At 26.7% G+C, this 22,034-nt stretch overlaps 2 protein-coding genes across 2 annotated transcripts; one reads left to right on the top strand and one right to left on the bottom strand.

The window, feature by feature from the left end:
- LOC113874476 (cucumisin-like) lies at positions 1-3,851 on the bottom strand. Its single transcript, XM_027512698.1, has 10 exons — positions 3,729-3,851; positions 3,447-3,535; positions 3,026-3,120; positions 2,714-2,954; positions 2,104-2,623; positions 1,807-1,910; positions 1,453-1,671; positions 1,097-1,208; positions 804-1,017; positions 1-533 (listed from the first exon to the last, which is right to left on the bottom strand). Exons 1-10 carry the CDS (start codon positions 3,819-3,821, stop codon positions 1-3), a joined length of 2,220 nt encoding a protein of 739 aa, XP_027368499.1. The 5' UTR covers positions 3,822-3,851.
- Positions 3,852-15,703: 11,852 nt separating this feature from the next.
- On the top strand, positions 15,704-17,947 carry LOC113845995 (ras-related protein Rab2BV-like). Its single transcript, XM_027473786.1, has 2 exons — positions 15,704-15,868; positions 17,462-17,947. The coding sequence occupies exons 1-2, from the start codon at positions 15,704-15,706 to the stop codon at positions 17,945-17,947; spliced, it is 651 nt and encodes a 216-aa protein (XP_027329587.1).
- The last annotated feature ends 4,087 nt before the right edge of the window (positions 17,948-22,034 follow it).

Genomic DNA, 22,034 nt, shown 5'->3' with positions numbered 1-22,034 from the left:
TTATGGTATTGGTAGATCAAACACAACAATGGGACTCCTCACTTGGAAATTACCATCATCCCAAACCAAAGAAGCTGACACAATAGATTTATCTATTGCTCCTTCAACAGTTAGCACAAAAGTTTGTTTTTGGCCAAGAGAAGTGAATGACAAAACACTCGGGTTCACTTGAATTTTTAGTCCTTGAGGAGCATTCACATTAGCTGTATATGTGGATGTTGGTGACCCAACATTTGTAACAGTCCTGTAGAAACTGCCACTCACATTGTGTGTGGAGTGTGAAGCCTCAAGAGCAAAGGAAGGGTAGTTCAATTCCCTTGCGGTTTTATAAGTTGTCTCAGGACAAGTGCTGTTATCTCCTGTGATGAGTTGGAAAATCTTTGAACCATAGCCTTGTCCACATAAAAATCTTATGTAGTCACTTTCACCAACATCATATACCAAACCAGGATCCACAGCTTTAGAAGGATTAATTTGGCCTACTCCATATGCGAATTCAGCATCACGGTTATTCATGGGACTTAGCTGTTTAGCTACAAGGATAAAATAAAATATTTGAATTAGGCTGCCTTTAGGGACAGTATTTAATTAAACGCTTATTTAATATGCTATTTTCAAATAATAGCATATATTATAAATTTAACAATAAGTTAAAAACATCTTGAGAAGAGCATAAGTTCTTAAAAAGGCAACAGTCAGGATCAAGTTCTATGCATGTCATAAGCAACATTTTATTTTAGACAATATTCACTTAGTTTAATTTCTTTTTGCATGTTCATACGTGTGACTCATTTTTCTATTACCTGTTGTCATTAGAGCTGAACGGATGGCAGCAGGAGACCACGTAGGATGAAATGATTTGACATACCCTGCAGCACCTGACACGTGTGGGCAAGCCATTGATGTTCCCGAGATCATATTGAACTGTAATTTTCTTTTGTCACCATCAATTCCTGAAGCAGGGGAAATTGGAGACCAACTAGCTATTATGTTAACTCCGGGAGCAATCAAATCCGGCTACAACATTAAAAAAAGAGAGTCATGAATGTAGTTACCTAATAGAGATATATTTAATTATTCATTCATAGAAATGTACCTTCAGAATTTCAGGTGTAACTATGTTAGGACCCCTTGATGAGAAAGAGGCCACCTCGGGGGCTAAAGTATCTTTTAATTCCTCGCTCTTAAATATGGTTGCAGTTGGATTCCTGCATGGTATTTCAAACAATCCACTTTAAACTTGATATTTTAAGAATGTAATTGAATAAATAATTTAATTAAATACATATTTAATAAGTTTTTATCATAAAAAAATTTATGCTATAAATTTGATCATAAAAGATTTTGTAACAAGTTAAAAAGAACATATTTTGATCAACTATATAAATTTATTAAAATAAATTTAAAAGGGTTTACACGAATTTTAATCTGAAAGTTACAGTTTATAGATACCTTGTAGAGTTTAAGTAGTCATATACACTTGCACCATCCTTTAAATCAAGGTAAGATCCAGGCAAAGGAAAAGAGAATGGAGAATCCCGAAAATTTTGACCTTGTGTGAGGAAACCAACAGCACCAGCTTCGAAGGGGCCTAATCCTTTAGTTTTGCCCTCACACAGAACAATTTTACCCTTCACCAATTTTGGATCCAACGTATTCATATAACAAAACCTGCAATGTGGAAATAACTCCATTAACCAATTATAAACTTTTGGAACGTTTGGTTTATATAATAAAGTCACTTTGGAGGACACATGATTATTTGTACTTTATTGTTCAAGCTGCAAGGACATCAAGGCTTGTTACCTGGATGAAGCTCCATCCATGCCTTCTTTAGTATTTGGTGCATCTCCAGCATAGATTATAGGATATAATTCTCCCTTAAGGTCAAATGTATTTATTGAGATTCCCTAAACATGGAACAAAGAGATTGATTCCTGATGTTACAATTCATATGAAAAGAAATTTTTTAATTAAAGTTTCATATCATGAATAACAAACCAAATTACCTTAGCTTGCATAAAGGAAATTAGGCCATGATGTGACCTTAAATTTTGAACTCACCAATTAGAAGATGAAATAGGATAGGGAAGGGTACTATACCTCAAAAGTTCTGTTGTCTCCTAATTCAACCTTTGTAACAAACTTTCTGTCTAAGGTGCTAGCAGCCACTGAAATTGACCAAGGTGATAAATTCCCTACAGTTGCAGATGTTGGACCTGAGTTTCCTGCTGAAAAAACTGTTAGTATTCCATTTTTCATAGCATGAAATGCTCCAATGGCACCTGGATCTCTAAAATAGTTTTGATCATTGGACCCTCCGAGCGAAACTGACAATATGTCAATCCCATCAGCAATTGCATCATCAAATGCAGCAAGAATATCTGCATCATCACATCCATCGGACCAACAGACTTTATAGACAGCAATGCGTGCTGATGTAACACCACCTCTTGTTGTTCCTTGTCCAAGGCCTAACATGCTTGCCGTGCTAACTGGGTTACCAGCTGCTGTTGATGCTGTATGAGTTCCATGACCTTCGGAGTCTCTTGGAGATTTGAGATCTTCATTCTCCAAGGATCCATCACCAGCAGCTCTATAATACTTAGCTCCAATTATTTTACTGCAAGGACATAGCATTAGCAACAAATGTTAAACGGGTACTTCTTTGCATGTTTTCTCCATGCAGCTTGTAAGAGTATTAGTATAATACTTGTTGCAAGTGAAATTAGAGGTTTGGCAAGTGCCCTTCCATTTGCTAGGTGGTGGACCAAATCCTTTATCATTGAAGCTCTCAGATTCTGGCCAGATTCCAGAGTCAATTACTCCAATGATGATATTACTTTCAGTGTTTGTTCTTTCCACTTGTTGTGGAAAACCAATAAAATCCCAAGACTTTGTTGTATGGAGTTGTTTCTTTTCACTAGGAAAGACAGACACCACTCCATCAAGTCCTGCATTATGAATTTTCTTAGTTAAGAAATCTTCAAGTCCAAATTTTCAAGAGGACATAATAACTTCTCACCAGCCATTCTTTCAGCTTCTTCTTCTGTTAGCTTCACAGAAAAGCCACCAAAACTACGTTTGTAGTGGTGTAGTACTGACTTAGGTGCAGCATTGCTGAAATTGTAAATACAAATTAATAAAAGAAGGTATGACAAACAATTTAAGTACACTTTTATAGTTCAGTTTTTACTTTTTTTAATTTTAGTATGCACGTAACTTCCAACTGCAACTTTAGTGACTCATAACATTACAATCATTTTCTGTTGTGACATTTCTCTGATCAATTTTTGTGGTAAGACTAGTCACATTCAACCCAGATTCTATCACAAGACCAATTTTTGTGGTAAGGCTACTGTCAACTGATTAATATTACTTACTACCTAAGAACAGGGCAACCAACTAGTTCAAAACTTCATTGTCAAATATGACTGAATAATAACCTGTCTGAAACTTCTTGTAGCATGTTTTTGTGAAGGGACAATAAAGAAACTTCATCTTTCATGCTGTTGCCAGTGTAGACTATGTATGTCTGCATTCAAAACACAAGTATCAGAAACAGGAAAAATGCACTTGTTAGCTAAATTGAACCAGAAAAAAAAAAAATAATTAAAAAAAAATATATATATATATATATATATGAACAAAGGCAATTTGAGGAGGTATCATAATAGTAAATGAAATTTATGTAGGTAATACATGAAGAGAGATGGAAGTATATTTGCCTTCAAGTCTTTTGAGGAAGTTGAGTGACATTTCAGCACAAGTGAAGTGAAGCTAAGGAGAAGCAAAAGAAGAGCAAAGGATCTATCATCCATTGTCAGATTAGTAGTAATGACATAGCAGACAAAATGGTTGATGGTGTTTATATACACTCATTGACTATGAAAATGTTACAATTTATGCATGCATATACCTTTGCATGATTCATATATTTTCTTCCTTTTTTATTTTTAATGTGGAAGAAACCCCACCATTCAATTGAAAAAAAATAGACGAGTCTACGAAATGGAAGTCTTGGCCAAGCTTGCCCCGCTACTTCTTGGAAGCTAGCAAACTACGTCAGAACTGACTGAGAATTATTCAGATCCACAATCATGCCATGATTTTTTACCTTGTTGGTTACTTCTTGACAATCTACACTCTTAATACTTCCACACTAAAATAAATTAAGGAGATGATTTCTTGTAAAATCTTAAATTATATCTTGAGATACCTTCAAACATTTTAGTTTTTAAGATTTTTTTAAAAGATATATCTTAATTCAAACTTTGCAAAAGGAACTACAAAGCACATAAATCTAAGAATTTATTAATCTTAACTTATAATTTCAAGTTCTCGTCTCAGTAAATATATTTTGTCTTATATACTCAAAAAAAGAACTTTAACATTTATAATCATAAAATTTTAAAATACTACAAAATTATCTTCACTAAAATTAATTTATTATCTTGAAAATATTAAGATATTATTTAGAAGTTAATTTTAAGAGAAAGAGAAAAAAGAGATACGAAAATTATTTATTTGATATTAACTCTTATTTGAATTAGCCTTCTGTTTTTCTCTTCTTTTTTTTTTTTCTTTTCTTTCTTACTCTTCAACTCTTTTTCTCTCTTTTTCTTTATAAACTCCTAAATAAAATCTAAAAATATTTAAAACTTTTTATTTAATGATTAAGAAAATTTATAAAAATAAAAATAGAAAATTTTAAATTATTCTTATAATAATATACTTTTAAGAGAATTTTTGTTAATATTAATCACATTAACTTTAGATCTACTTTTAAATAAATGTTAATTCTACAAGATTAAATTCTTTAAAACTCAAATTTATAAACATTAGTCCAAATGCATTCTTGATTTTTATTTTTTTGTGTAAAATGAAAGTTAAAATAAATCATGTTTTTATAAAATTAGAGATTAATGATATATTTTTAAAATTGAAAGACTAAAATGTTGAACTTTGAAGATTAATTTAAGAGTTTTGCTGGGAAGATTTCATTTGGATTGTAGCCACGTGACATGTTCAAGTCGTTGCCTAAGTGGGGTTCAGATCAATATGAGACGCACAAAGCCATGCAAATTAATGGATAGAAGAAATGTAAATCTTCCAATTGATCTCTCAAAGATAGGAGCAGTATATTAGGATTCACTCAATTATTCGGCAACTGTCACATTGGAACTTGTAGATTATTTATAGACCTAAAGTTGATGAATGGTGATGACAATGTAGCTATTCAAGATGAGTACTCGAAAATCTAATTTCGTAATTGCTACCCTGTTTGACCAATCATGATTGTAAGGCTCCATACGATATTTTTTTTCCCATTTTTTTCAACACTTTGAACTTTTTATTAATGTATGTTTGATAGAAGATAATAAATAACCGAGATGTTAATTAATATAGTATATAAAGAGTACGACCAAAAATTAAATAATATTTTTTATAAGATTTAGAATATTAATTTTATTTTCTTATACAAAAGCTTAAATATCCAAAAAGAAAACAATTGTTAAAGCAGAGATATTTAAGAATTGAAGTGTGAACATAAAATATGAGAAGTGTGACCATGATGATCTAGATAATAATAATAATAATTAAAGTGTGAGGTTAGATTAATGCAGGTGTGAATGAAGAATTCTTCCATTGAATGTGAATGGACAAAGTCAAGACTATAGAAATTATTAAAGTAGAAGAACATGTCAATTTAAAGTTCAATATTTCATGTTCTGTAATAAAAAATATATATTAACCTCAATTTTTAAAATTTAAATTTATGTAATAAATAATAATAAAAATTTTAACGAAAAATATTTATCATACTTTTATAATTTTAATATAATAAATATTTTAAACACAACATTAAAATTTGAGAGTTAAGAGAATGCGTGACTTATGTATGCAAAGGTACGAGTCATCACAAGTAATAATAACTCTCTCAAAGAAATTGAAATTAATATTGGTAATTGTTATGGTGCCTTTAAAATTAATAAGTTTGAATGCCCTTACGATTACGAAGAAGGCCAATAAGAAAGAAAGTGACCTGTCTAATTTTATCATTCTTGTTACTAAATAGCATATCCCTATCTTGTTTAAAATAATACTTTTTTAAAAGAGCTTATAATCATTTTAAAACCTCCAAAGTCAATTTTCATAAAATTAACTAATTTGGATAATAAATTTGTAATTATTTAACTCTTTTTTTTGTTAATTTTTCAAAGATTGAGAGATTAATCTTAATTTATGCCGAAACCTAATCCCTCACCCAATCATCATTATTCACAAATTTTTTTATGAATGAAGATGAATGACATGTTCATTTTGTTTAACTTTAATTTAGCTTTATTTATCAATAATGATGGTAAAAAATTGTAATAATTAATAAAAAAATAAATTAAAATTAAAATAGGAGACCATTATTTAAGGTTATCATTGAGAAAATACTTACTTTGAGTAAATATTATGAATTCAAACTGATGATGATCTTTGGTAACTTGTTGTGACTCAAGGGCTGTAGCCCATCTCTAGCTCCAAATTCATAGGTAATGGGTCAATTGGTAGAGAGGTTTCAATATTCAAAATTCACCTCACTATCCCTTACCAAATCTTGGATATATGCATAAACGCTGTCAGTAATTTCACAAGCACTAATTACGCTAAAATTAAATCAAGAAACAAATGTACACAATTAATTAATAATAATAAATTTAAGATATGTTGGAAAGAATTTATAAAAAATTATAAAAATAAATTATGACTTTCATAAATTCATTTTAATTAATTTCAAAATTAAATTATAATATAAATTTTGATATGATGATAAAAATATTAAATTATGTATCTACACCATTAATTATTTGTACATCAATCTTAAAGTCTTTGCCATAGTTTTACTTCCAAAAAGAAAAAGGAAAAACTTTTGTATTAGCTATCATCTATCTACTCTTCATAATTGGTGAAATATGTGTGGTCTGTAAAGTGAAAGCCTCCTTTTTATACCACTTTATTATGATTTATCTCTATCGGTTTCCACTACCTAATAATGATATGAATAAAGCTGATGAGGTTAAGGTTGAGCATCTAATTAATCTTATTCATAAGATTTTTTTATGAAATTATCAGTTAGTGGGTTCTAATATATATTCTCTGATATTTTTATTAAAAAAATTATATTAATATGACAATAAAAAAATTGACATATACCACAAAAAATCATTGCATACAAAATTATTAATTGATCATGTCATCACAATTAAAGATGTAATGGTGGACAAGGATAAATATGAAAATATATATTAAATGTTTATAAAATTTTATAACTTGTCATGTAAACAGAATCTGAAAAATAAAGCTTAAAAGAAACCAGAGGAGTGACCTGTTTTTTTTTTATTTCCACTAAAAACAGTGGTTTATTGAAAATAGACAAAGCCAGCTTAAAATAAAAAAGAATATTAAAAAATTACAAAGATATGTATACAACACATCAAATGCATATTTAGTCTAACTTATTCTAAAAATTATTTATTTATTTCACAAAATTTAAAATATTATACCCATTACTCACGCTATATAATATATATATATATATATATATGTATATATATATATAATTTTTAAATAAATAATTTTTTTAAAACTTTATGTATATTATATATTTTAATATAAAAAATTAAATATAAGAATATGAAAATTTTAAAAAATAATGAGAATAAAAAATTAAAATAAAAAATTATTATTAAATATTTTTTATAGTTTAAATTTTGTATTATTTTTTAAAAAACTATTGGAATTTTTTAATATATATACATATATTAAAAAAATTATCAACAATTTTTTATATTTTATAATTTTTAACCATTTCATCTCCAAATTTTTGTATGTATACTAAAACTAGATTTTAACAAATTTTGAGTTTTATATTTTTATAATTTTTAAAAAATCATATTTTAGTATATATTATTTTAAATGTCATATAAAAATTAAAAAATAACAATATACATATAAAAAGTTTAAATATTCAGTCAGTGGGAATAAAAACTAAAATTATTATTTAATAAATATAAAATAGTTATGAGTATTTTTAAAAAAATACGAGTATATGACAAATAATATAATACCCCAAGCATACCTACCCATTTTTTTTCCCCCTACAATCATATATTAAAAAAAAAAACATTATTGGAATTTGATTCTAACATAAAATAGTTGTTGGCGGCTTCGCACTGCACGTTTTGTACTTTTCTGCTCTCTAATTTTCCAAAAGGAAATGGAATCGTTCCCCTTTGCCCTTTTTTATCCTTCGTCGTGCTTTACGTACGGTGACATGATGATTAATACTTAACCATAAATTTGGAAAGAATGCTAAAATAGTTATTGCTGCTTTAAATGCTTTGATATAATGATAGCACGACACATGTTGATTTTGAAATATAATTTTTATACATTGCATAGTAGTTTTATCTTTTTATCACCTTTTTCTTAAATTTTTCTTCTTATTATTTTACATCAGACATGATTCATTAGAAATATTTTGTACATGTTCATCATCTTTTTCGTAGCTTTGACCATTAATGAACCACGTGATGAAAATTATATATTAATTGATAGTTGTGGAGGAAAGAAAAGCATTAATTTCCATTGCAAGAGTGATAAGGATTAAGGAAAAGGGAGATAACAAAGAGATGATAATTATATATGGAAAGAACAGGCTTGTTAGAGTAATGAGAAGAGTTCAATGTTTAAAACTTTATAAAAATAAAATAAAATAGATGGAAAATTAGTTTAATTATAGAATTTAAACTCAAAAGCTTATGTTTTAGTGAATTTATTCAAATTAAATTAGTCTATCTTTGCACCTCTATCAATCACAATCCCTAGCATGGCCTACAAACAAGTTAGAATCCGATTTCAAAAACCAAATGTGAACATAATATCATTTTGTATGATATCCTCTTTAAAGTTAAAGTTACAAAATGAATCAAAATAATATATCACTAATTTTACTATAATATTTAGCCTGCGTGGACTTGGTTATGCTTTCCATAAAGCAAAAGGTTGACGAAGACGAATATAAGAATCTCCCAGTTTATTTTGCAATTAAGTCTATTTTGTTTATTTCAAAGTGTGCCATCGCTTTATTACAAAGTGCTATAAAATCGGATGAAAACAAATGGTGCAATGTTCTTAGGATAAAACCGAGTCCTTCACACAGTCAATAGGGTGCAAAGTATAATAATAGCAATGATTTTATTTTTGACGTAGTGATATGTTCACTATGACTTCATGTCTTCACCTGTTTGTAACCTGAGGAGAGGAATCTTCCATAAAAAAAGATATAGATGATGACATTAGTTGCTAAAAAAATATCATTTTTGTTTCAAAAATTTAACATGGCAGAGGATAAAATGATTTGAAAAAGAATTGAAGTAATCATTTTTTATCTTTTAGGAACAAAAATAGTAATTTTAAAGAACAAAATGATCATTTATTCTACAATTTCTTTGCTCTCGATCTAGACATGACTTCTTTATTAAGTGGATTTTGACAGCAGCTTTACATCCTCGAAAGAAAGAAAGAAAGAAAAACACGATTTTACTTTTATTTTTTGGCTACCAGACAGGAATAGTGGGAAGAGAACAAGTCCAATTCATTATCGCTTGTCGTTCTGCACAGCGAATGAGCCTCATAGCTGTGTAGGAAAAACGATAACATGTTTAATTATGTTTTTAATCCTTTTAATTTTATTACATGTAAATTAAATTTCTTAAAGTTTTTAATAAGTCAAACTTCTTTATTTTTAAAATTAACTAAATTTAATTTTGTTGTCAAATTTATTTTATTAAAAAATCACAAATCATTATTTTATATCCAAACGTTTGAATGTTTATAATGAAATTGGAATATGAAATGGTTTACATAATTTAGACGTAAAAAGTGTAGTAAAAGTTAATAAATTTTAAATGATTTATAAGATGATATTATGATTTGAAAAGGAAAATTTTTTATTATTATTTTGAATAAAATTTGAAGCATGGATTTGTGTGTTCTAAAGAATTTTTTAAAATAATTTAATTGATGTGATTAATAAAAAATTAATTAAAAATTGAGAGAGATAAGACAAAATTGACAAAAATATTAAATTTGTTTGATTTTAATATTAACCAAAAAATTAAAAAATTAAATCAGATGTGATCCAAACTAAAGAAGAAACAAATATATACAGTCAAGTATTACTATTACGTTTTGTTAGTTATTTTATAACCGGTCTAACAATCAAATTACTTTTAAATTTCAAATAATATATATAAAGTAGAATAGCGGTAACACAATTTTTAACATATATTTTTATTTATTAACTAAAATTTATTAAAAATTATAAAAAAATAAGTAAAAATTATTAAAATAAATATTAAATTAAGAGTGTGATTCACATATTTATGTTATTTTTAATAAATTTTAGCTAAAAGTATATTTTTTTTGTAATTTTTAATAAATTTTAGTTAATAATTAAAAGTTTGTTAAAATATATGTTGTTAATAATTTTTTATATAAAGTATGATATTTTTATGTTATGAAAAATATAAGATTAATTAAAAATTAATAATCTTTTCAATTGTTGGCTCTTGAGTGCATATTATTTCTCTTATATAATAAAAAAATTCCTACTTTTAAAAATAGAATAATTAATTTATATTATATTTTTTTCATAACAAATGAATTCATCATTGTTTAGCATATTTTTTATTTTTAAGTTATTAATTCCTTTTAAATTTATTTTTGAAGCTAGCTTTTATCGTAATTTTTTTTTTTGCTATAACTTTTATCTTAAATTTTAGCCACTCATATTATTGGTATACGTATTTTAAAATTTCTTTATTTTTCTTCTCAAGTTAATTATTTTAAATTTATATTTTCATTACTAATCTCAGCTACTCTATTTTTATGGGTCCTTTAATCTTAAATTATTTAATATTTATTTATTTATTTCTAAACCTTAAATGAGTAAAATATTTTCAAAAATTTATTAATATTTATAACCAAAATTCAAAACAATTTTCACGAAATCTTAAAATTGCGTACTTGGCCAACTATGTGACACATACTTTCTCAATTTGATATCCCTTTTGCTACAAAAGCACATGATCTTATCTCTTTGTTAAATAAACAAGAGCTAGTTGTACCACAACAAACAGAATTTGGAGGTTAAAACACATTTTTACATTTTTTTTCCTTTATTTCAAAGCACGTATCACCACGTCAAAAGAAGATAATTATTTTGGATTTTCGCTATTAAACTTACTTGGACACTAATTGATTCTAGGAAGATGATCTTATGTGTGGGAATCGGGCAATGACTTCCCTGGAATTATGAGTACTTCTTTGTAGTTATTCTTAAAAGTATTCCTATGAGGAGCTTAATTGTACAAATATATATCTCCAAAAAGAATCTATGAAGCTGAATAACTAGTAGTAATTCCTAACCTGCAAATAGTACAAACAAAACCTACAGTTGCATTATTAACACAGTAGGCAAATCAATTAACCTGCAGCTACATCCAAACAGCTTAATTTCTAGATCATTTCAGCCCAGAGAATCATATTAGACGTGCAATCACATGCACTTGATATCTGAAGCCAGATATTATTCCAAACTTAATAGGTTAGGATAAATTTGAGGGTGCAGTTTATAGATTGATTGATTTTGATAAGGAAAACATTGTCACCCAAAATGTAGGCGTGGAAAACTCCCTTTAAAATTTGTTCAGAACATGTGCTACGTACGATAATTTCATCACTCTATGGAAACTCTCTTTTGCTGGCAAGTTGCATCAACAACTGTGCTATAGGGCTTCAAATTTATGGGAGCAATTTGTTTGTTCTCCTTAAAGGCTATAAATGACATAGAAAAACTATATAAAATATAATTTTATTAATCTTACCTGTTAATGTTAAGTTTAATTATTTAAAAGTAGTAATATTTTATTAAAGTTAAAATATTTATTATACTTTTGTATCTCTAATAAATAAAAACTAGATTGTTAACGTACTTTAACTTTATGATTAAGTTTAAATAAGTAATAATAGTAAAATTTTATTAAAAAAATATGAATACATTTTTATATTTTTAATCTGATAAATTTATTACTACTTTTAAAGAAAGAAATTCATTAAAGTGAAAGTGACAGCTGCCAAGGGTGAGCTGGGAAGCACTTTCTGGGCTTGATGATTGGGGTTGGGGGGGATTGTTTTTAGGGGTGTAGAAGATTGAAATTAAAATGAAGCAGCGTGATGCATATGTCTGGTCCATTTTGCACAACTTGGTTCCAATTGGGTGGTGTAGGTCGTGGAATAAAGAGAACTAGAATAATTCAATACAATTTATTGATAGATGTTTGGAATGTTCCCTCATGACTCCAAGGTACAGTCTATGGAAGACCTCCGTTTTCTATACTATAAATGCATGGCTATACAAATTCACATGGCTAGTTGGTTGGTGACATTTGCTGTTAAAGTGAAGGAGCATGAGAAGAAAATGTAGAAACAAAATGGGTAGCAGAACAAACAAATTTATTTTATTCATCTTAAGAAATCTATGCAAAAGACAGAAGGTATAGTTCCTGTAATCAAAAGCAAAACGTGATTGATTTAAGTTGCCAAAAGCTTACTCAAAAGCGTGAACCATTTGGCTGTGTACTTAGCCAGCAGTACCTAAATTGACATTACTCACAATTGCATAAAAAAGACAGAAGATAAGCTATGGGTTTCTTAGAAAAATATCTTAGTTGAACCTCACATTATTTAGCAGTATGCGCATAAATAAAGTTGATTCTAACCTCTTCTTTAAATTTAGATTTAGAAAGGTAAGATAAAAATAGTTTTTAAAAAATTTGCAAACATTCTAAATCGTTAATTAAGATCAAATAGTTAAAAATACAGGACAAGAAACATGTGATACAAATTAAATTTATCAAATGACATAATGATAATTTAATTAATGCTTATCTTCTTATTTCCCTTTCTTTTATTTTTTTATTTTTATCTTATTTATACTACATGAGTTTATTTACTCTACATAGCACTATCATTTTTTATTTCTTTCTGTGATTACAAATTATGATTCACAATATTAAAGATTTGCAAAATGCAGAATTCTTTACATAGAATAATATAAAAAAACATTAAAAAATTAGAAAATTTTAAAATTTTAGCAGAAGTGTCTGTCCATACTTATGTTTAGATTGGAAAGATCTCTAAAAATTATATGAAATAAACATATAATTTGTATAAATTTAAATTCTATTTTAAAAATTATATTCTTTCAAAATTTATGATATTAAAAATAATAAATTTAGGATTTTTCAGTATTAGAGAACTTATGAAAAAAGTGAGAACAACATCAACGGATTTGAATCTTACCCAACTAGTTTTAGAGTTCTCACTAAGATAGCGACAACAAATATGAATGGGAATGAAGGTTAAGAGAAAAAAAAAAGATGAAAGGAAAAGAGTTGCTAAAGATTGAGAAGAAAAAAGTGAATGAAGAGAAGAAATAATAATGTTTTTTTATTAATTTACTTTTCATTAACGTATTATTACTCAAAATATTTCTCTTTCAAAACTTGATAAAACCCAAAATAACATGGATTGTTAATGTTAATTTTATCCTTTTTGCACTAAGTCTATTAGTTCTTGTTATAGCAATTCTTAATTTTTTATTAATTAATCTTTGTTATTTATTTTACATATAAAATTATTAACAACTCACGGTTAATTATACTTTGTTAATTGAAAATCATTATTATTATTTTTCAAATTTCACTTAAAAAATAAAAGTATTTGGATAATCTTATTATTATTTTTTGTGTAAGAATCTGGGTATAATTTTAGTTGCACTGAGATTTGAGTGAGCGAAGTTTTTTTTATCCACAATACTTCCACATAAAATTTGAAATTTTCCTTAAGAAGAATGAAGCCTTGTTCCAAAAAGTGCTTATTATTGAGAATAACTCTCTCACTCAACAACGGATTCTAGCAAATACCAAAGCCTTCTCAGTTGCCCTTTTTTTAAAACTTTCATCCTGTTGATAGATTTAAAAATTGAAAAATAAAAAATTTATTAAAAATCTGATGGTAGCATCAACTCTTTGTCTGGTATGAGAAAAGAGAGTGTTAAAAGAAATAATATATAAAAAAGTAAACAAAATAATAAGTTGATTGGTATAAAAAGATAATGTGGAAGAAGGTAAAGAAAAATAATTAAGAGTTATATTTTCTGGAAAGAACATTTATGTAGCTAATTAGAAAATTACTCGTAAATAAAAATAATAATAAAAAGTTTTACAATGGCACGGGGAGGATGGGAATTGATCCCTTCTCTCCCATTTTCGTCTTGACTACCGTTGAAAGATAATTCAATGTAGTTTTCTCATCTATATCTTGAATATTCTAATGCATAAAAAAAAATATTTTCTATTTTTAAACTATTTTTTATCATCACAAATAAAATTAAAATAATATTTTTTTAAAAAAAACCTAAAATTTTATTACCTTTGTTTTATTAACTTTATATTCCTCTCTTTCTTGTTATTCTGAAAATGTGTTGTTCTAAATATCCCTGCTTATCATTGACATATTTTTGGGTCATGACAGGGGTTGACTATAGAAATCATTTTGGGCCTCTCTCTAGGAAGAATTTACCCCTTGGGCTCATATATATGACCATTCATCAATTGGTTGGGGCTCAGATCCCTATCCAACTTTGGAACAAAAATATAACTACGGGTGTTCATCGGTTGGTAAACCTTAACAATTCCACCAACTCGACTCGATCCAAACAAAAACTAATGGGTTAAGTAATCAGGTCTTAAATATGCAATTTTGATTAATTACGGATCAAATATTGAATCTGCCTTTCTGCAACATAACAAATCTCACTCAACCCAATTACATACACAAAAGTTAAAATATTTTATAACATTTATATTTCAATATTTTCATATGTGCTTTCCAATATAATTTGTAATAAATTTAAACATGAAATAATTTTTTTTATATAAATAGATAGATTATTTTAATTTAATAATTATTAAATTTTATACATTATAATTATTTTATTTTTATACATAGACTTAATTACTCAACTTAAACTAACTCGTTTGTGATCGACTTAAGTTGATTATGGTCACATAAAAAAAAATGTAAAATCAACCATCTCAACCCTTATAATATATATCTAATTGTTTTTTGTGTTTTATTTTTTGTGAAACTATCTATTTTCAACCAGCACGCTGTATAATGTAAATTTGTTTATTTAAAGTATTATAACATCATTCTTAAGTGTGGTGAGGTATTTGGAAAGAAAAACATAAGCCTTTAATGTAATAAGAAATGTGGCGGTATTGCACTGAATCAAGTAATTGTAAAAAGGAATATTAATATTAATAATAATAAAAACAAAAACGCAGTTCCGATTATCGCGGGCGTTCGATTCCCACATGAAAGTCCGTTCAAAGTGCCTTCTCGTCCGTTTATTCCGTTTCTGCTCACTCATTGTTGGCCTTGCAATATGCCCTTTCTTCTCTTTCTCTTTCGCTTTCTCTTTCTCTTTCCTTGTTCCTTCACTCCTCTGCAAACACTCATTTTCATTCTTCAATCCCTCTAACCATATTTCCTTCCCCGCCACCCCGTTCTATCATTTTGCATGGCGTACAAGGTAGACCATGAATACGACTATCTCTTCAAGGTCGTTTTGATTGGCGACTCTGGGGTTGGAAAATCCAATATTCTTTCCAGATTTACGCGTAATGAGTTTTGCTTAGAGTCCAAGTCTACCATTGGGGTTGAATTTGCCACCAGAACTTTGCAGGTTTGTTTATATTACTACTTTCATTTTCAGATATTATTATCAATGTAAATATTTCTGTAATGTCAATTAATTAAAAATTACAATAATTTTTATTTTTTAAAAAATATTATAAAAGTCAATAATTTTTAATTAGATGTGTTGCCATTGAAATTTTACACGATCTTTACTTTTATTTGAAATTTCGTGAAATCTCAGCCATGCTTCTGTTAATCTCTATATTGGGGTTGAAGGGTCTGTAATTTTTGTTTTCGATTGGTGGTAATTGCTCTTTTGGTTGGTTTGGACACTAGTTGATTGACTCCGGAAAACTTTTATGAAGGAATGGTTCCTATCTAGAATGGAAAATCATTATGTAATTTTATAGTGATGCACTTAATGGTTTATATTTTATTGAGTTTGTTATGCTTTAATTAGATTGATTCTCACTCTCACCAGAAAGAAAAAAATGGATTGGTATATTCCGAGAGCAGGGATGCTTTATCCGAGCAGAACTAAATACGCTAAAAAAATGGGGGAATTTAGTGTCAGAATGAATATTTTGAAAGTCTATTAGATGAGAAATTCTTATATATTTTCAAGTTACTGCACTAATCCAGTAAAATCATAATACAAAGCACAACATGTCATCAACAAAATCACAATAGACGGAATAATTACACGTCTTTCAAGATGTTAGGAGATCGATTAGTGTAAGTAATAATAGTATGTAAGATTTTCTCCCAAGGAATATGAAGCACCGGTTGAGTCGAGATAGCAAACGCTTCCGGTACAAAGTGCTTTGGGTGTTGATAACAGTGGTTCTTCGTCATGAGATGGCTCAAAAGGGAGGTGTTCTTTTTATGTAGGACGTTAGTGAATTTGTCGTTTAGTATACACGGTACCATATTTGCCAGGTGGAGGAGTTCGTCCCACATCCCACGAAGAGACACGACAAAACTTGATAAAGTTATCATCTGTAAAGAATGTCAGAACATGCTCGTGCATGTGTGACGATCAAATCATCTCAATTTGAGTCGGTGTAAATTGCAGTCCAAGTTGAAGTTTTATCCATAATGAACATGCAACTAGTCGTATGTTTAAAAGTATTCTTTTTGCGACAATAGAAATGAAATTATTCCTACTTGACAAGAGTAATATGCATGCACTTTGAGGGGAGAGAAAAGTTAGATCAGCACAATGTCAAGAGATGAAGCAAGCAACACCTCTTTTAATGATTTCTCTTGCATGTTTGATGATTTGCTAATTGGAAGAGAACGAAATAATTGAATTTTCATTGCTAAATACTACCTTCTTCAGATCAATGAATTTATTTTGTTAAAATTAATTTTTCAGCTTAAATTAATCTATACTTATAAACTTTTGTAGACTTTTAAATTATTCAAATAATATAAATGTTTATACGAATAAAATAATATTAATAGAAAAATAATAATAATTAATATTATCTTAAACTTCTACTTAGACAAATATTTAGGAACAAATTTATTTTTTTTCTTTTTAGAGAGATAAATAAAAACAATTTTGAGCTGGTAGACAAACTTGGTATCTAGTATTTGTATTGTTGTCACCTGAATGAAGGGTTAATTCCTGCAGGTGGAGGGGAAGACTGTGAAGGCACAAATATGGGACACGGCAGGGCAAGAGAGGTATAGAGCTATCACTAGTGCCTACTATAGAGGAGCTGTTGGTGCCTTGTTGGTCTATGACATAACCAAAAGGCAAACATTTGACAATGTGCAAAGGTGGCTGCGTGAACTAAGGGACCATGCAGACTCCAACATTGTTATTATGATGGCTGGAAACAAATCTGACCTTAATCATCTGAGAGCAGTCTCAACTGAAGATGCTCAAAGTTTGGCTGAAAAGGAAGGTCTTTCCTTTCTAGAGACTTCAGCATTGGAAGCATATAATGTTGAAAAGGCATTCCAAACCATTTTGTTTGATATATATCACATTATAAGTAAAAAGGCATTGGCAGCACAAGAAGCTACTTCCACTACTGGCCTTCCTCAAGGAACCACAATAAATGTCTCAAATATGTCAGGTAATGCGGACAATAGAACTTGTTGCTCAAACTAACAGGGTAACTATGTAGAAAAGGAGAGGAAAAAACATGGTTTCTCAGGAAATTTTCATACTTGACTACACATGAATGAGAGATAGTTGTTAGTTAATTGCTACCTTTTACCAGATTTATTTTTATTTTTTCTGTAACATGGCGGAGGCAGATCTCTAGTCTTCAACAATCTCAATTGAAAACGAATGTGATGTGTTAACAATATATGTCCTTCTAACATTAACTAATTCTTGAAATGTTTGTTAATTGAAGTTAATAGCGGTGTTCATGGATTGAATTTTTAAAAAAAATTCAATCTGCATCTATTTAAAATCTAATTATATAGATTAGATTATAAATCAATCCATTTTATTTTTTTTAAAATCGGTTTAAATTTGATTTTAAATTTTAGATTTAATTTAAAACTAATTTTAAACTATTTTTATATAGTAAAAATATACTATAACTTTTTTTTAATTATTATATTAAAAAATATTTAAATTTTATAATAAATAATATAACATTATATTTATTTATTTATTTATTTGTTAAGTATCAATAAATAAGATAAAATATGAATACAAGGAATACTCTAATCTACTACATTAACAATACATATGCAAAGAATATTTACATATATTTTAATTTATTAATAATATTTTTTATTTTTATATTTTATTAAAGTAATAAATATTTAGATATATTCTATTTTTTATCATTTATCCCTAATACAAATTAATTATATAAGTTAAATTTTAAATTATTTTATTTTATTTTTTTAATTGGTTCAAAAATAGTTTTAAAATTTAAATTTAGGTTAAAATTGATTTTAAAATTGATATTTTTTTTAAAATAGTTTTAAATTTAGTTTTATGTTGAATTAGTTTAAAATTTAATTTTTAATACAAAATTGATTTTTAATATATTTGTGAATTATATTTTTAAGGTAAAACTAATTTATTATACAAAATATTGCATTAAATTAATGCATTTCATAAAAATTTTAATAATATTTATTAATATATTATATTTTATAGAAGTATATAAAATATTTATTATTATTTTTAACTTATTTTTAATAAACAGAATTTATAATAAAAATTTAAATTAAAATATATAAAAGTAAAAATTAATAATATAACTAATAATAATTTTTTTGTTATAATATTTTAAAAATTAAAAAAAATAAATATAGAAATAACAATGGTAATTAATTTAAAAATATTTATTATATTTTAATATCTTTAATTATTTTAAATATTTAATTTTAATTATAAGAATTAATATTAATAAAAAATATTAGTGGTAAAATATAGTTACAATAAAATTTTGTAAATTAATATAATGTTGAAATTTAATAAATAAAGATAAAATTTATTTATACATATAGATTTAGATAATTAAAAAAAATAGATTTTAAAAAATAGATTTAGTCACTAAACTAGTTACACAAATATCATTAATAAAAAAATTAATTTATAGATCTAGATTTTTAAAACTAATTTAATATTAATTATAGATTGAGTTTATAAAATTAAATTTTTTAAACATCTCTAGGAGGGAGTCAGGATCTTGTGGGCTATGGCCTGTTTGGAAGGAGGTTCAGTCAAAGGAGAAAATTTTTCCTTCACACATAACTTGCGTTCAAAATCGTGTAATTTGAGTTTCGTTATCAAGTGTGTTTGGAAAACGTCATAAAACGTGTAAACATAAATTCAATATAAAAGTTACAATGTTAAAGTAAGTATGAGTTTATACCCATTTGAATGCTAAATCAAACATACTATGAATCAAATAAGCATGTAGTTGTCTAAATAATGTTTAGTTTTAAATATTGTAACTTTAGTACGTTAATCCGGCCATATTTAGGTGAATTTTTAGAGAAATTATTATAAAGATATTAATATAAATAATAAACAATTTTTTATATAAGTTAAAAATAATTTATTTTTTCACATTTTAGAAAAGCTAAATAAAAAAGCTTCTCAGAAAAGTTATTATTTTTTAAAACTAATTTTTTAAAAACTTTTTAAAAAGTTTATCCAAACAGTAATTTAAACTTTTTCAATTTCTTCCGGTACAATTTTCATTCATTGTAAAGTTTAAGTGTGTATTCTAATATATAATACCATTATGCTATGATAAATACTGTATTTAATATATTGGTTAAATAATTAAAAAAATAACAGATATTATTAGCATATTTTTACCATAACTTTAATAATGTTCTTTATTTATTAATTTCTTAGTATCGATACCTATAGTCTAGAGAATATTTGTTAACAAAACCCCTTCTGTTATAATTGATAAAATGAGACTTAGTATTGTTTATTTTGATTGCTTAGCGTTTATGTATAATTGTATCTAAAATACATGACGAGCGTCTAAATTATAAATTAGTGCTTCAATTACACTAATTTATTTCTTTAATCATGGAGGGAATACGGTAAGAAGACAAAGAATAGTTGTTAGTTAATTTCTCTTTATAGAGCCTTTTTTGACATAGAAAGTGTAGTGTTCTTCAAAATCTCACATTAAATAAAAGTTAAGACTAAAGGTAGTTTACAAATACACGTTTCCTTCAACTTATCCAAACGCATTTTAAAGATGAAACCATAAAGCTTACAAGTGTTAAAGTGGACAATACTTCAAATGTTGTGAGCTCAATAAAAATGTTACAAAACTATGAACTAATTATAATTTGATTTCTTTAAAATAAGAGATATGTTTTTTAATAGTAAAATATAAAATTATAATTATTAATTAATGAATTTAGAACATATTTTAATAATTTTATAATTTGTTAATTATATTTATATTAAATTATTAATTTTGAATGAACAATTATAATTTGACATTCTTCATTTTTCTTTTTGTGGTCAAGCGAGGCCTTTCATGGTTTAGTTTTATAATGTCCCAACACAACGCAGAAAAAACAAACCCTTAGTAATGGTGGACAGTCATTGATTGATCAATGCTAGAGTGAGAATCTAGAAGGCCATTATGGAAGAGATGCACATGTTGGGGAAAAGCATTCTCAACCATTAGAAGTGAACCACAAGGTGAGCAAGCCTACTGTACACCCATTTTCTTGATTATAAAGGCTTTTGGGAAAAAACCTACTCTAATATATAACAACAAATGTTGTTCTCACTCTTTTTAATTTTAAATTAATTTTTTTATATTATTTATTTTTAATAAATTATAGTTAATAATAAAGATTATGTTAAAAAGAATAAAATATTTTAAGGAAAAGCTGCTTGGTACTGAACGAAATACGGTATCAATGGGTGCAATTGCAAAGACAACAAGAGAGAGGGAATATTAAATATTAAAGAGCCACAAATCCTATGGTTTTTCCCACTGACTGCATTAATTAGTGCTTAAAAGCATATCATCACGCAGAATGAGTTAATGTCTCGATCAAGGAATCATCAACAGGGACATTTACCTTCTTTTTTATAAGATTAATTTTTTAAAAATAATAACACCTTCTTTTAAATTCACACTCTATCATTATATATTTTAATAAATTCGAATAAACAATAAAAAGTGTGTTAATATATATATATATATAAGAATATAGTACAACTTTTGTTATAATTAAGTTTTGTTATGTACTCATTAAAAAATTATAATTTTTATTAAGATTTATATAAATAAATATATTAATTCATTGTTGTAGTTTTTTAGAAAAAATATTTTATTTCTTAACTAATATTCTTAATAGTTTTCTTTTATACTTAATAAAAGCTTAAGTTCGATCGTCAAATACTAATTTTAAAAAAATTTAATCTGTTTGTATATTGTTATTATTATTACTATTATTATTATTAGAACTTTGTTAAATTTAATTATAAGATTGACTTTAAAAATGAAAAAATAATAAATTAAAAAATATAATTATTATATTAAAATTATAAAAATGTAATAAGTATTATTTTAACAAATTTATTTATTATTCAATACTTAAATTCGATTCAAAAGATTAAGGATTTAAGATTAACATTTTTTTATTATTATCACAAATCATTTTTTTCCTTAAAAATCAACCCATGTGTTTTTCAGCTTTCACGTGTTTAGCATTTTACGCGTAGTAGATACGTCTGA

This window comes from Abrus precatorius, unplaced genomic scaffold, assembly GCF_003935025.1.
Source record: "Abrus precatorius isolate BTA unplaced genomic scaffold, Abrus_2018 Scaffold8, whole genome shotgun sequence".
Classification (NCBI taxonomy): Eukaryota; Viridiplantae; Streptophyta; class Magnoliopsida; order Fabales; family Fabaceae; genus Abrus; species Abrus precatorius.
Note: the sequence above shows the minus strand (reverse complement) of the source record. Positions and strands in the feature narration are given on the sequence as shown.